Raw genomic sequence first — 14988 nt, 5'->3', positions numbered from 1 at the left:
ATACAGTACAAAATATTGATTACTTTAACACTTATAAAATCTTTAAGACAGGAAATGTTGGTTTTGTATTTCTCTGGGAACTTCTCCCACATCTCCCCAAGCCTCTAACCAGACAGGGAAAGACAGAAGGTACATGGGTGGGAACAGCTGTCACCGTCTCTGGTGTTGTGATGCTGGTTCTTTCCTTTTAGAATCCAAGCCTCCTAACAGCGAGTGCTAATCTCCAATAGCTGGAGAGTATGCATGGACCGTGCAGCCAATAGGCATTAAGTAATGGAGTATATAAACCAAGGTCTGACATTTTGAAGAGCTGGGCAACCCCTACATTGGCTTTGGTGAACAGGATCTGATCCCAAGGACTGTTACCTTGTTCTCTCGTGCAGGTAAAGCAATCGTGACTCAACTGATTGGAGCATGTGGGACTTGGGGAATGTTTGTGCTAAAAGCATTTAATTTAATTTTTTTTTTATGAGGGCAGATTACAACAGAATTTGTTATAAAATCATCACGGCACTAGGGATTGTGGTTTGATTATTTGGAGACTTCCAAATTTATTTTCTGGATTCCTGATGGAGAAAAATGATTCTGTTGAGTATTAAAACCAGTCTTAAACCATTTTATCCTCATTGAATGAAATACAGAATGGGCCGACTTTTAACCCCTTAGACTCCCAAGACAAATTTATTACTCTTAACTCGTGACTACGAGACCTTTTCAATTAAACTGAGAGTTTTTCCATTAATTATTGAAAAGCATGCTTTGCATTTAATAATAGAATATTATGCTTTTATCAATTTAAGGGGTTAAAAGCACCAAAATGGTTTAATTCATTATAAGAAAAATTATCATAGATTGATTGTTAGTAGTCTTGCGATTCAAAGCTAGAATAAACTGTGTTAATGTGTGTTTATGTGTGTGTGTGTGTGTGTGTGTGTGTGTGAGAGAGAGAGAGAGAAACCTGTTGTGTAAGGTCAGCTGCTCTGGCCGAAGGGCAATCTGAGCGAAGCTGTGATTTAGATTGCGTTAAATTTCCCTGTAACAAGTAACAATAAATGCATAATAGAGCAGAGGACATAAATTTTTTTATTCTAAATTCTGTAAAAATATTGTTTTGTTTTTTTTTGTCATTAACAAAGACAACTAATAGGAAAAAAACTAATTTTCTTTACATGGAGGTCAAATCTTCATGCACACTCCCCTCCACAGAAATAAGAGAGGTCCATGTGCTAGCTGGATAAAGTTTGCAGGCATGCTAAAAATATCATCTGTGGTCTGGTACATATAAGCATGTGGATCATGCCCCAGCCGTTTTACGCAGTAACACGAAACCTTAGTTTCATTTAGTTACTGTGAGACCCGGGTTTACACAAGGACCAAATATGTCACCCCTGACTGCTAAGAGTAATTATAGGCCTTTGTTAGCGAGAAAGAAAAAGAAAAAAAGAGTATGATATGTTACCTATGTACTTTTTCCAGGTCATCTAAAAAAGTGCAATCATGACCAAGAACTGCCACAATGACTATAAGATGAAGTTTCCTATGGAGGAGGAGTACCCTGACCTCTCCCTGCACAACAACCATATGGCCAAGGTACTGAGCAAGGACATTTACACCAAGCTAAGAGGAAAGTCTACCCCAAGTGGCTTTACTCTTGATGACTGCATCCAGACTGGTGTGGACAACCCTGGTAAGAAGGCGTGTGCAAACACCCAGTTGGTCCTAGCAATGCACCATTCCATCCAAGAAACATTATGCCTACGCTATTAAATTAAATCAAATTATCAAATTAAAATGACATCTTAATTCAATTATTGGTTTATGAGTTAGCTATTTTAAAAAAAATTCTTCTGTCTCCAGGTCATCCTTTTATTATGACTGTTGGTTGTGTTGCTGGTGATGAGGAGTCCTATGAGGTCTTCAAGGAGCTCTTCGACCCCATCATTTCTGACCGTCATGGTGGCTACAAGCCCACTGACAAGCACAAGACTGATCTGAACTGGGAGAACCTGAAGGTGCATTAAGAACGGACAATTTTTAAAAAATCATATTATCTTATTATTTGTTTAAAAATACTTTTTTTTTCATCACATCTTTACTTTTTTATGTAGGGTGGTGATGATCTTGACCCCAACTACGTCCAGAGCAGCCGTGTACGTACTGGCCGCAGCATCAAGGGATACACTTTGCCCCCCCACAACAGCCGTGGTGAGCGTAGAGCTGTGGAGAAGCTGTCCATTGAGGGTGAGTCTCAGCCATCGGCCTACCACCAGCTAATTACAGGCCATTCTCACTGGCAAAAAGCAAGCTTTGATGCTACTTTCTTTTTCAGCTTTGACCAGCCTGGATGGTGAGTTCAAGGGCAAGTACTACCCCCTGAAGGACATGACTGACAAAGAGCAGGAACAGCTGATCGCTGACCATTTCCTGTTTGACAAGCCTGTCTCCCCACTGCTGCTGGCTGCTGGTATGGCTCGTGACTGGCCTGATGCAAGAGGCATCTGGCACAATGACGACAAGACCTTCCTGGTCTGGGTGAATGAAGAGGACCATCTGCGCGTCATCTCCATGCAGAAGGGTGGCAACATGAAGGAGGTCTTCAGGAGGTTCTGCGTTGGTCTGCAGAGGGTATGTCTTAAGTTTGAAGAATATTAGGCTTCATCCTTTTTAAAATCACTCAATAAATTGTCATCCTCGTTTCCTCACTTGGACAGATTGAGGAGATTTTCAAGAAGCACAACCATGGTTTCATGTGGAACGAGCATCTTGGTTTCGTCCTGACCTGCCCATCCAACCTGGGAACTGGCCTGCGTGGTGGTGTGCACGTCAAGCTGCCCAAGCTTAGCACACATGCCAAATTTGAGGAGATCCTGACCAGACTCCGCCTGCAGAAGCGTGGCACAGGTATAGACTGTAACTTTAAGCAGCCAAGACATCCTGACTTAATACTTTGAACTGCTTGACCCTCACTTTTCACTTGTCCAGGTGGTGTGGATACTGCCTCTGTTGGTGGTGTATTCGACATCTCCAATGCTGACCGTCTGGGCTCATCTGAAGTACAGCAGGTACAGCTGGTGGTTGATGGTGTGAAGCTCATGATTGAGATGGAGAAGAAGCTGGAGAAGGGCGAGTCCATTGATGACATGATCCCTGCCCAGAAGTAAAGTGGAAGTAGAGTTTCTTTTTGTATATGTTCTTATGAATAACCTTACCATCTTAGGAGCAAGCAAGCAGGACAAATTTCCAAGAGACACTCTATCCTGCTCCCACTCTTTCTTACTTTACATACTTTCTCTTTTCCCCATTAACCATTTTCTTTTCTCTCCTTTTTACTGTCACCCTGCAATATTTTCCATTCTTCCTGTAACATCTTGGGATCAAAGCGCCGCATAGATCAGGAAACTCTGACTGTGCTGTATTCACCTTTGTTTTGATTGTACAAAGTAATTAAAAGCCCCATTAAACAATCAACTCTATGTGTTATGGCTTATCATTTTAGCAAGTGTGTCTACAAAACCATAAATGGTATCAATGAGAATTAAAATTATTTACAGGATTTATTTTACAACTCTAACCAGATGAACTGGAGATTTTGGAAAATTTCGATTCTTCCCATTCCAGAACAGTTTAAAAAACCAACATTTGTTAAAAGTATTATAACATTGATGTATAATAAGTATAATAAACACTGCACTTTTCAGTGTTTTACCTGCTCTACCACACACACACACACACACTTCAAGTCAGAAAAGGCCATTAAGCTGATTAGATAAATTGAGAAAAAAAAAAAATGCAGTTAAGGGGGTCCTCTGGCACTAGGGTCGAGAACAACTGCTTTACAGAGTGGTTTAAATCTCCACTTAATCAGTATAAGATCTAGACTAAAAATGAATGAAGCTCTGGATGGAAATAAATGTTGTGACTTTACACAAGGTTATCAAAACGTCCCATAATCAAAGCTAAAGGTGGTTCAACAAAATATTAGTGTGATTAATTTTTTTTGGCAGTGTAATAATAATAAAATAATAATAATAATAATAATAATAATAAATGGTGGGAAACCATTCTATCTCAGGAGGAAACATGCACACGTTGATTTATACTGAAAGGAAATTTAGAGTTGCAGCAGTTTTTTTTTTTTTAAGTTTATACTTAGTGTCATTATTTAAAAAATGTTTAGTTTTGGTCATATTTTTTCCATTTGGTTATTCTGATTTCTTATTAAACAAGTTGAATAAAAAGTTGCACTTACCAACCTCAAAGCCTATAACAAAATGCGTAACTAAATAGTTCAAATAAAATGTAATTAATTATTACTAAACATAATTCGAATTATAATGTAGCCTATTACAAAGTTATTAATAATTAATAAGCTGAATAATGTTAAATTTTAATGTTTATTTTGACTTTTTATCTAACAAAATAATTTTTTTATTATGCACTTTAAAAAACAAGAGTAGACAGTTTAAAAGCGCTAACAAAATCTGGATCGAGTCCTCTTTTGTCATCTTTGTTACTCAAGTCACATGATCACTGGGGCACTAACATCTCATCCCAAATATACTCACCATTGTGCACATACAGAAAGGTGTCACATTAAAGGAAAAACTAGTAATTGTTATGGGCAAAGATCCATTTCCTGATGGAAGTCTCTTCAATTAAACTCCTACCTTCTAGGCAAGTCACCAGATCTTCAAGCAATAAAACACTCATGGGAGATTTTGGAGCAACATCTTATACAGCACTCTCCACTGCCATCAGTGATAAACCACTGGGTTTAGAAGCAAGCAAATACGTTCAATCTAAGAGTTTTCATTGTACTTCAGACACTTCTTTTGACTATGTAAAGCTGCTTTGCGGCAATGAAAATTGCTAAAAGCGCTATACAAATAAATTGAATTGAAAAATACAGACCAGCTCTTTGGAAAGCCACGTTTTTTCTTCCCCTGAGCATCTGCTTTCTGTTCCTTTCCGTCATGCTACTTCACTTTCTTGAGATTATTTACTCACAATATTTCGATGGAATCTGAATTGCTATGAAATAGAATTATCCAGTGTTTGTTGTGAACACATAAAGCACACACAGGCTTTAAAGTCAATGAATTTATTCCTCAGTCACCTCAGTCAGCTGTTCCCCTTTCTGTACATGTAGAGGCAGAAAAATAATCTAAAATGTTTAAAAGGACAAAATTCAATCATAATTTACCTACACAATTGTACATATTTATAATACAGTTAGTTAATCCTTGCATGAGGAGAAGAGACAGTAGGCCATGATGTACCTCCGGAGAAAATGTCAATGCAAACCCAGCAGGCAGTCTTACTTTAAACCAAAAAACAAAAAAACTAAAAATTTAACTGTTTACAAATGCAGTAAAAGAAACAAAAAAAACATTATGATTTTAATGCTGTATGTAGTTAAGTAATAACACACACAGGAAAAAAAGGCATTTTTTTGCACTGGGTAACTAAGGCTACGTCTTATTTTGATGTCATAACAAGCCATGTGACCAGCAGAGGCTATTTTTATTATTATTATGATTATTATTTATTTTATCTTTTTTTCTTTTTACTGAAGCACACAGCTGAAACAGCACTTATTGTAGTGTTTACCAAACCAGTCCTCAGGCAATCGCACCAGGTATTCAGGGTTCTCCAGTGTTCAGGTGTATAGAGGGCTGTGACACAGCAGAACGTGGAGCAACTCAGATTGCCGAGGACCGGTTTGTGAAACAGTGACTTAATGTAACAGTGTTGTGAGTACTTAACCCCTTAAGCACATTGGATTTTTGCTAAACTATTCTGCAATTACATTCAAACCAAAAGGAAACATAGGCATGTACAGGAGTGCGGAATGTATAGTTTAAGAGGTTAAGACTATTATTTTTTTTATTATAAGCCCAAAGCCACACAGTGTTCATATTTATTACAAAATTGACCCATCACTTACACAGCCGTTATATGCTTTCTAGGACATAATAATATCTTAAACCCAATTTATTGCCCTTGACTGACTTTGGTCCAGACTGAAACTGCAACCTTTTTTTTTTTTTTTTTTTTTTAAATCGTGTATCAATTGGCTCTGTGTAATCCCAGAATTTCGAAGGGCACACAATGAATCAGCAAGGCACCAAGTCATTAAAGATGAAGACTGAGCTGTGGGTTATAAATGCACCTTGACTGTAAACATAACCTGGCATCAACATGGTGGCATCAACATGGTGGCATCAATGCCAACCACAGCTTACAATGCATTACCCATGAATCAACACCACCAGTACAGGGAACCAATAAACAGCAAGTCTAAGAACCCAAAGAGATTTTGATACAAAGCCTATATCTCAAAGACATGGCTTTTACATTGAAAAAAAAGCAAATTAATGAAATATTCCTTATTATGAGAATTTTATAATGTCTTGTATACATAAGCGTGTCTGATAGGCATCTTTACAAATTTCAAGTACTACGCCATTAAAGGACGATTGCAAGCATTTGCTTATAATAAGCCAAAAATATCCATAAATGAGCTACAGGATATGGGAGTTGTTAAAATAATCTCATAATAGGAAATATTAAATTAACTTGAATATATTTAATCTTTTCATTTTAGAATTCTACAAGAAAGGTGTATTTTGATAGAATGTTGCTGCCAAAAAAAAAAAAAAAAATTACCGACTATTGCTGATTTTTTTATTTGTTTTTGTTATAATTCAATTTTGAAGCATATTCTCTTTAGGTAGCCCTTGTGCCTTCTTGCGCAAAACATTTTATAACAGTGCTCGTTAAGACTCGTACAGCTATAATCTCATGAGCGATAGCTGGTCGGAACATCTCTTCACACCCACACATCACTACTAACAGCCCACTACAACACACAGTAATAAGGACACTGATTTAAAGAGGCCTTGTTGAGCTAAGAATACAAAGTAATTTTGACGTCAAACAGTACTGAAATTATATCACAGGATAATTTGGCAGATGTTTTAGCACCCCAACACTTGTCACATTATCAAAAATATAGTACATCTACGACTGCCGGATGATTCCAAGGCTACGACTAGGACTTGCACGCTCCAGGGTTTCATACAAATGTTGAATAAAATTATTTTCTGCACAGTGCATGTACATATTTCCTTTGTCTAACGTGGTGACCAGTTCTACCAAATGGATGCAAAGCTGCAGGTCTCGTGTCCGTCTAGCAGGAACGTTTTTGGCTGTTTAACAAAGACTTCTCACTAGCATAATACTTACAGAACAACAGAAAGAAATGTTGTGTTTTAAACTTGGCTTGACAGGTGCAGTGTACCATTTAAGGGAAAAAAAAAAAACTTATAGAAAAGTAACGCTCACTCAACCCTAAAGTGCTACCATACAACAACAGAAGTTGCATTACTGAGAACAACTGCTGAAACGCAGACAAAAAAAAAAAAAAGCCATAAAGGCTACAATGTTAGTGGCTCAGAAGAGCAGCCATCACTCATTCCCACATCACACAGGTTTATATAGCTTTTACTTTCCATTAGTCTGCTCTTAAACCTGTGTATAGGCTGTTTTTCATTCAGAGAAAATGTGACTATAAAAATACGCACAAAGGAACTGGTCTTTAGGACATGTCTGCTAGACAAAGTGTTCAGGATGGTGCAAGTTTTAAAAGAACCAAAACGAAAAAAAATATATATATAATAAAATAAAATTCAAAAAAGGTTTAAAATGTATTAAATAGCAGCTGGTAAATGGAAATGACATGAAGGGCGCAGTCGTGACAAATGATAAATGTCTGTCGGAACAGCTTAAAGTCGCGAAAAGCTTGGCTAAGACACGAGAGTAGGATTCATTGGGGAGAGGATTCATTTCAGCAGGGCCTGTCTGCGGCGGACACAAAGCTCTCCGTGTCTGTTTCGAGTCAGCACAGGTGAAGTAGAGCGGTTCCCGTTATTATGTCCCCTGCGGTACTCTCCCATACCCTTTCTGCCCCCTTCCCTGTTGCCCTTTAGAGTTCCAGCTCTTTGGACACTTTGGTAGTGATGTCCCGGAAAGCGAGCGGCGCCCCCCAAAGCCGCTTGAAACGGACCCCGCTGGCCTCCGGGGGCAGGTGCCCTACTTCAGCCTCGAATGCCACTCGGGAGCCGGCAGCGCCGTGTGTGCAGGAGAGGAGGAAGGGGCCAGCCTGGTGCACCTGGCAACCACAGCCCTGCGCTGCCTCACGAACTGCCAGCACCACCTCGGCCGGGTCCCGCGCGCTCTGCAACTTTACATCCCAGCCGCATCGGGGGGTGCGGGGCTCTGCCGCTTTTTGATACCCAGATAGATGGCGACTGCCGAGAGAGAAAAAGAGGAAGGGGATGAAATGAAACACAGTGGGTGAAAAGAGGATGAGAGGGTGGGGAGGTGGTGGGGTGAAGGGGTAAATATATATAGATATATTAGATATCTTGCAAGATAATGGACAATTTGATAAACTCACTGTTTTACCTGGAGGTTCTTCAGATCGAGCGAGCTGATATCCAATAAACATTTGATACTGTTTCGATGTTAAAACACATAGTGCTATATTCATATTTTTTCCAATACCTGATATTTATGCATCTCACCTGCTAGACTTTTTTTTTTACTTAAATAAAATAAGCGGTATTTTATTGGCATGTAAGTCATAACAAAAACATGTATCTAAATAAATAATTACAAGTCTCGTTTAAAACTAAATAAATATTTAATGCAACTGTGATATTTTCTGAAACATGCTAAATATCAAGCATCGATACATGACTGCGTTCACCCACAGCATGGACCCTGGTGGTGAACGCAGTTGGGTTTGTTCTCAGTCACCCATGGCAACAAACAAAACCAGCAGGCAAATAGCAAAGGATTCGACAAATAAACACCATAAATCCAAGCATACAGCATGACCTTCAAACCACACCAAGTTAATAGTAATGATTTACTTAATGGCCTTTCAGTTAATGTCCACTTTAAGGGTTCTCATATCAAGCAATATTTGCAGGTGGCAAGTGCAAACGGGTCAGAGGGGATGAGGCAGATGGAGGAACGGGGTCTAACCTGACGTGCTACTGGAGATATTTCACATTTGGTGCACGTGACACAAAGTGCACAGAGCAGATGCTCTAGATGTATGCACGGGTTACATATTTAAAAAAAAAAAAAAAAAAAAAAAATTTACCTGTTGTTTTTAACCTGAGAGTTTGCTTCTGGGGCGTTTGAGAGGAGGAGGAGAGAGAATCAGTTTTAAATGGTTAGAGTCGGTTTTGTGAACACAGATCTCAGAAAACTGGATATAAACTACACAGACGGTTAAATCTGTGTTCAGAAAACTGCTCCTGACTTCCTTTTCAAAATGACTATGTCCTGGTCAGATTTACACAGCTGGAAATATTCTATGCTGACTGAAGTAAATGCGACTGCTAGTTTTGGTCTGGAGTTACGGAAAGCGTTCACGTTAGTTCTACACACTCTTACCTTGTGACCGGAGATCTGCAGACTCTCTCAGGTTCGTCTGTGACCCTCAAGAAGGAGACAAAGTTTTAAATTAGGACTCAACTGATACAAAGCATCACTCCATCCACCCACTGCATTAAACCCGTCATCACTGCTGATGAGAGGACAAAGTGGAGAAACCAACACTACTACACGGTGACACCAGAAATCTAGCTCTTTATACAGATAGTCTTTCTTGCTTTCTTTTTTGTTATTTAATATTAAAACTAGATAAGATGTTTAAAATGTTTTTTTTTTCCGAAGAACTTTAAAACCTCATTTGGATTTACTTGTTTAAAAGTTTGTTTGTACTGTATATCTGGGTTCATTTCATATAGTTTATTATTTAGGCATTGGTCTCTGTATAGATATTAAATGAGCATATGAACCCTTTATATTAACTGTATGTTTATGTAATAACCGATAGAATACTATTACACTAAATTGCGTATGTTTGACTTTTTAGGGTTGGGAAAACAGTCGGCCAAAACATATTGGTGTTAAAAAGTGTCTAACAGTAGGTAAAAAAAGTGAATTTGCAGATAGCATCATTAAACGCAGTTTTTGATAAAAATTAATTCTTATTATTTTCTGATCTGTGTTTCGCTTTTTTGTAGATAGGTACATTTACATTTAGGCATTTGGCAGACGCTCTTATCCAGAGCGACTTCCTTTTTTTTTTTTTTTTTTTTAAATCTCATTACACATCTGAGCAGTTGAGGGTTAACGGCCTTGCTCAAGGGCCCAACAGTGGCAACTTGGTGGTTGTGGGGTTTGAACCTGGGATCCTCCGAACCGTAGTCCAATGCCTCAACCACTGAGCTACCCCTGTCCAAGGTATACACTTTTATATGTTGATCAGATAAAAAGAAACACATTAATCACTAAATACAATTTCACCTCTTTTTATGTAGTGTCCGTAACTTTTTTTTTTCATTCCCATCAACTGTCATTCAGAGGAAAATCGGCCAATTTCGATTTTTATATAAAAAGACATAAAACCTGAAAAATGTATTATTCTAAAATGCAATGAACTTGACATGGTTACGGACACTACAGATTTTTTTTTTTTGTGTAAACTTTTACCAAAAACCAATTTAAGCAACAATTTTTACAGGCTGTATGCTTTAGAAGCTGACACCAATTTTATTATCAATACTCAAAGAAATATGAATCATTTGCATTTTAAATTATTATTGCATGAACCAAAGTCAGTAAAATAGGCATTAATGGGGCGCATATAAAATCATCACTTCAAAACGGCTGTTAGCAACTTGAAATTTTTAGGGAAGTTAGATTGGTCACTTCCGTATGTTGCGTAAACTTCGAAAGGAGTTTCTTTGGCACACACATTTTCTGAATTATATATTTTTTATATAATAAAATTTAAAATCAGCACCAATACCGTGTTTTGGCCGAGTGTATTTATTTGAGTGAATGTTTGCAACCCGACACATTTGGTGCATAAAACAGCATCAACAGGCTGATACAGCAGAAACCTTGAACAAAACTCGACTCTAAACTCTTGCAGTGTGTTCACAGCTATGACCGGCTGTTGCTATTAGACCCAATAATCCCCATTAAGCTGGTTATACAACTAATTAAGACTTAACCTGCTCCTCCTAACCCATGTCAGACCTAGCACCATAAATAGCAAACAGTTTTCTTGAGATGAATAAAATGAACTCAAAAGGCAGCTGACACGACACGGTTTCAGAGTTTTTCACAAAGGAATCACGACATGAATCATGACATGAACTGATGTAAGCCTGCCAGTGCAGCGCTGGATGAATAGTGAGGAAATGAAACTGAAAAATAAAAAATAAAAAACAGGAACACAAACACAGCAGAGAGATGTTGCAGCCCATGTTGCAGTGCCCCCTAGTCACCAAGCGTACTTCTGAAACATTCAATGCGTCATTGAGAATATATCGACATTCCTCGCTCTATTAGAGACAATGGCCTCAAGAGGGAGCTCTAGTTCTCATTTCCAAAGAAGAGGCACTGAACATGGGCGTGGTGTGGCGAGAAAAGGAAAAAGATGGAACGGTGGAAAGATGGGAAAGACTTACTAACTGTTTTCGATCCATGTGGCAGAGGGCAGCCCGAGACGGACTTGTTTGAGCTCTGACGCTTAGAGGGGTCAAGATTGACCCTGGGAGATGGAAAGGGAAAAGGAGGAAAGAGGATAGGAGGACAAAAAAAGAAAGAGAGAGAAAGAAAGAAAGAAGGAAGGAAAGCAGAGCAGAAGAGGTCGACAGAGGAATAAGACTGAAGCTAACTGCCAAGGAGAAAGAAGCAAAAAAGACAAAGCACCCAAATTCAGCAACACTAAGAAGGAAGAAGATAATGTGCATTGGGAGAGTTAGAAGCACTTGGTTAATACAGGAGGACGCTGAGGGAGAGTTAATGCAGCGTATGTACTGTACATGTCTATTCGCATAATACTGTCTCATTTGAACATAATCGTTGGCGGATTGAAATTAAAAGGCAACTGATTTACACATCATAAAGGAAATATGAATCACAGTTAAATTGTAAAGAGCTGCTTTACTGGAAACAAAGAAAACTCCTTGTAGATCCTGGTCTTTAATTAATTTTACCTAGAAAACTCATATTTCCTATTGTATTATTCTGGATCATCTTCAGGAATCAAACTGAGCGAGATCTACTAATTAGATCCATTTACGTTACAAATGCTCGTTATGTTCTAAAGCACATCCAGCAAAGAGCAGGTCATTACAGCAGTCTGTCAGTACTGGTTAACCCTTTAAACACTGTTGATTTTAAATACAAAATTATATACTTTCTGTGTCTCATGCTTTTCCCCGTAGTCTGTTGTCTCGCCTTACCTGCGTGTAAGCTTGGATGTGAGTTTGCTGAATAGGTTTGACGTGGCACGGGTGCGAGTGTGAGGCAGCGGGCTGGCGTCGCGGGACAGCGTGGGGGAGGCCGGCGGGCCATGTGCAGGCACCCGGCGCTCCCGGAGCTGCCCACCGTGAAAAGTGCTACGGATGGTGGAGCCGCGGCTCAGGCGGGAACGTTCGGCCGAGGAGGAAGAAGTCACCCCCGCACCGGATATACTGTGAGTGGACGGAGAGGCCGGAGGTAAACGGTGAGAGTGTGAGCTGGGGAGGTAAAAAAAAAAAAAGAAAGAAAAAAAGTATTCAGTTATAGGTTACAACACAGTGACACTGACGAGTATAGAGCGCGATATTATCAGATGTGAGGTAGCAGCGTCAAAATGAATCGAGTGTGAATGCGCTGAGTCATCCGGATACAAGAGTACTCTCTTAATCTCTTATTTATTGTCTCTGAGTGCAGAAACTGCCAGCCCTCCCGAGCAGAAACCACATATGGCTGCACATCTGACTATTACGAAAGTACCAGACAGAATGTAATACGTGAGAAGGAATGGAGATGTAGACAGTAATGTCAATAAGGACTAAAAAAAGACATCGAGAGATAGAGACATATGGCTGTTGAGCTGCAGTAGCTTAAATTAGGTCTCTGATTAGCAGATCAGACCATGGTTACCAGCCTGTCCCAGTCACCCCCCACACCCCTCCAGCGATGCTCATTTTGCTCTTTAACACTAACACCGCACTAACAGATCACACACACACACACACACACTGCCTCGGTCTCGACACTGGCCTTGGGCCACTTCACTTAACGCTCTAAATAACCCCGCACTAATAGAGCTGCCTCCACCCACACCCAGAAGCACATGTCTGACTCTAATGGAACTAATTTTTTTTTTCTGCGCTTGGAAGCAGAGAGATGTGTACAGTACTTACACACATCATTCAGAGAATATTATTCAGCTATGCGGAAAAACGACATAACTGTGCGACTTCCTTTGAATAAAAATCGCCTAAACATTCTCGAATGACGTCTGGAACAGGACATAGTTTCGCACACCATTTAAGTAAATCTGTAACACACAGATGTGTAGTACATCACATGATGATGTGCAGTTTAGAAGAATGTAAACAGTGTTTTTTATTTGCCCTCCCTTTTGCTTGTGTGATGTTTGCGTTCACAGGACCCACAGCGCTGTAAAGAAAGTGCTAGATCAGTGAGCTACCCTCAAGATGATAACCAGTCTACATCCTGCTCTCTCTAGCTCCGAAGGTCATATGACGACTGGCTGCTGGCACGCCCCAGAGAGAGAGAGAGAGAGAGAGAGAGGAGAACAAGAAACCGAACAAGAGAAGGTGGAGAGACAGCAAGCCGAACTCAGATCTACACTAAATCCATGTGAAGCAGAAGTATGCCTTTATAAGCCATGTTTAAACACAAAGGATCTTTGTAACGTTCTAGGAAGAGTTTAGAGTCTAGATATTGTTTTGGATTTAAATGAACAGAAGGTAAACGCTAGCAGACAGATAAAACAGTACCTGTTCTCCTTGCCGTTCTGCAACAAGGAGTGTCTATCAGTGCCGTGTCGATCTGTACATACATATGTGTTCCTGCGGGTCATGGTACTCGATGGTACGTTGTTCTGGGAGAAAGAAATAGAAATATTAATGCAAACTGATGGCCAGGACATTTGTTGCATATAGTTATATCAAAAATAATATCATATTTGTTATTAATCCATACTGAATGTCTCAATTATATCTGATCTAACAAGGCAGACTAATCGGACCAGGTTTAAAGACTTCATGTGCTGAGTCAGCTACATGACTGGATTTGGGTTTTTGTTTAGATTCAGTTATCATTTAATGCCTTTCTCACTCACTCACTCACTCACTCATCATCTATACCGCTTTATCCTGTATTCAGGAGGCTTAGGGCACGAGGCTTAGGGTACATCCTGCACAGGGCGACAATCCATCGCTGGGCACACACATACACTCACTCACACGCTCATTCAAACACCATGGGCAATTTGGAACTGCCAATTAGCCTAATCTGCAGGTCTCTGGACTGCGGGAGGAAACCGGAGTACACAGAGTAAAACCACCAAGAGACGGGACTCGAACCCGGCCGGGACTCGAACCCGGCCGGGACTTGAACCCAGACCCTGGTGGTGCAAGGCGAGAATGCTACCACTACACCACTGTGACTAAAGTATAATTAAGTTTGGTTTACCGAGGTGACGGGAAGTTCCTTGCGGCGGTCAGGGATTTCTGCTTTGTTGGGGTTCTGAGCTGTGCTGACCATGGGGCTGGAGGGCGGGATGCTACGACTGCCCACTACACTGCCCACCACCTTTCTCGTGGACAAACGCTCCTCCTTCAAGTCCGTCTCTCCTGTAGCGGTGGGGCTACGTTTAGGGTGAGCTGTGGTTACTGCAGGACCACCTGGGAAGAAAACCCCCCCAGAAAAAAACACATCATCACAGAGACCAGGTGGCATTCTTAACAACTATATGAGTTCATCTATGGATATGTGTACATGTTAAAGAACATGATGTACAAATTCATAAGATATGCAAAGACTTCTACAATGTGTCCTAAACATCAAAAATGCCTTATTTAATAACTATAC

The 14988-nt window shown here is 39.9% G+C and overlaps 2 protein-coding genes across 3 annotated transcripts in view; one reads left to right on the top strand and one right to left on the bottom strand.

The window, feature by feature from the left end:
• The first annotated feature begins 277 nt into the window (after positions 1–277).
• On the top strand, positions 278–3468 carry ckmb (creatine kinase, muscle b). Its single transcript, XM_053507943.1, has 7 exons — positions 278–383; positions 1477–1687; positions 1858–2012; positions 2109–2241; positions 2330–2625; positions 2712–2901; positions 2983–3468. Exons 2-7 carry the CDS (start codon positions 1498–1500, stop codon positions 3159–3161), a joined length of 1143 nt encoding a protein of 380 aa, XP_053363918.1. The 5' UTR covers positions 278–383; positions 1477–1497; the 3' UTR covers positions 3162–3468.
• Positions 3469–5085: 1617 nt separating this feature from the next.
• mark4b (MAP/microtubule affinity-regulating kinase 4b) overlaps positions 5086–14988 on the bottom strand; it is a 43424-nt gene continuing 33521 nt past the window's right edge. Inside the window, exons 13-19 of one of the 2 annotated variants that reach the window (XM_053507072.1) lie at positions 14590–14801; positions 13893–13996; positions 12342–12617; positions 11562–11644; positions 9466–9516; positions 9176–9203; positions 5086–8312 (exon numbers count right to left, since the gene is read on the bottom strand). In XM_053507072.1, the coding sequence (XP_053363047.1) occupies positions 7988–8312; positions 9176–9203; positions 9466–9516; positions 11562–11644; positions 12342–12617; positions 13893–13996; positions 14590–14801 (1079 nt within the window). In that variant the 3' untranslated portion in view covers positions 5086–7987. The remainder of the gene's footprint in view (positions 8313–9175; positions 9204–9465; positions 9517–11561; positions 11645–12341; positions 12618–13892; positions 13997–14589; positions 14802–14988) is intronic. The other variant, XM_053507071.1, reaches the window with a different exon arrangement.

This window comes from Clarias gariepinus, chromosome 11 (genome assembly GCF_024256425.1).
Source record: "Clarias gariepinus isolate MV-2021 ecotype Netherlands chromosome 11, CGAR_prim_01v2, whole genome shotgun sequence".
In the NCBI taxonomy this organism is placed as follows: domain Eukaryota; kingdom Metazoa; phylum Chordata; class Actinopteri; order Siluriformes; family Clariidae; genus Clarias; species Clarias gariepinus.
Note: the sequence above shows the minus strand (reverse complement) of the source record. Positions and strands in the feature narration are given on the sequence as shown.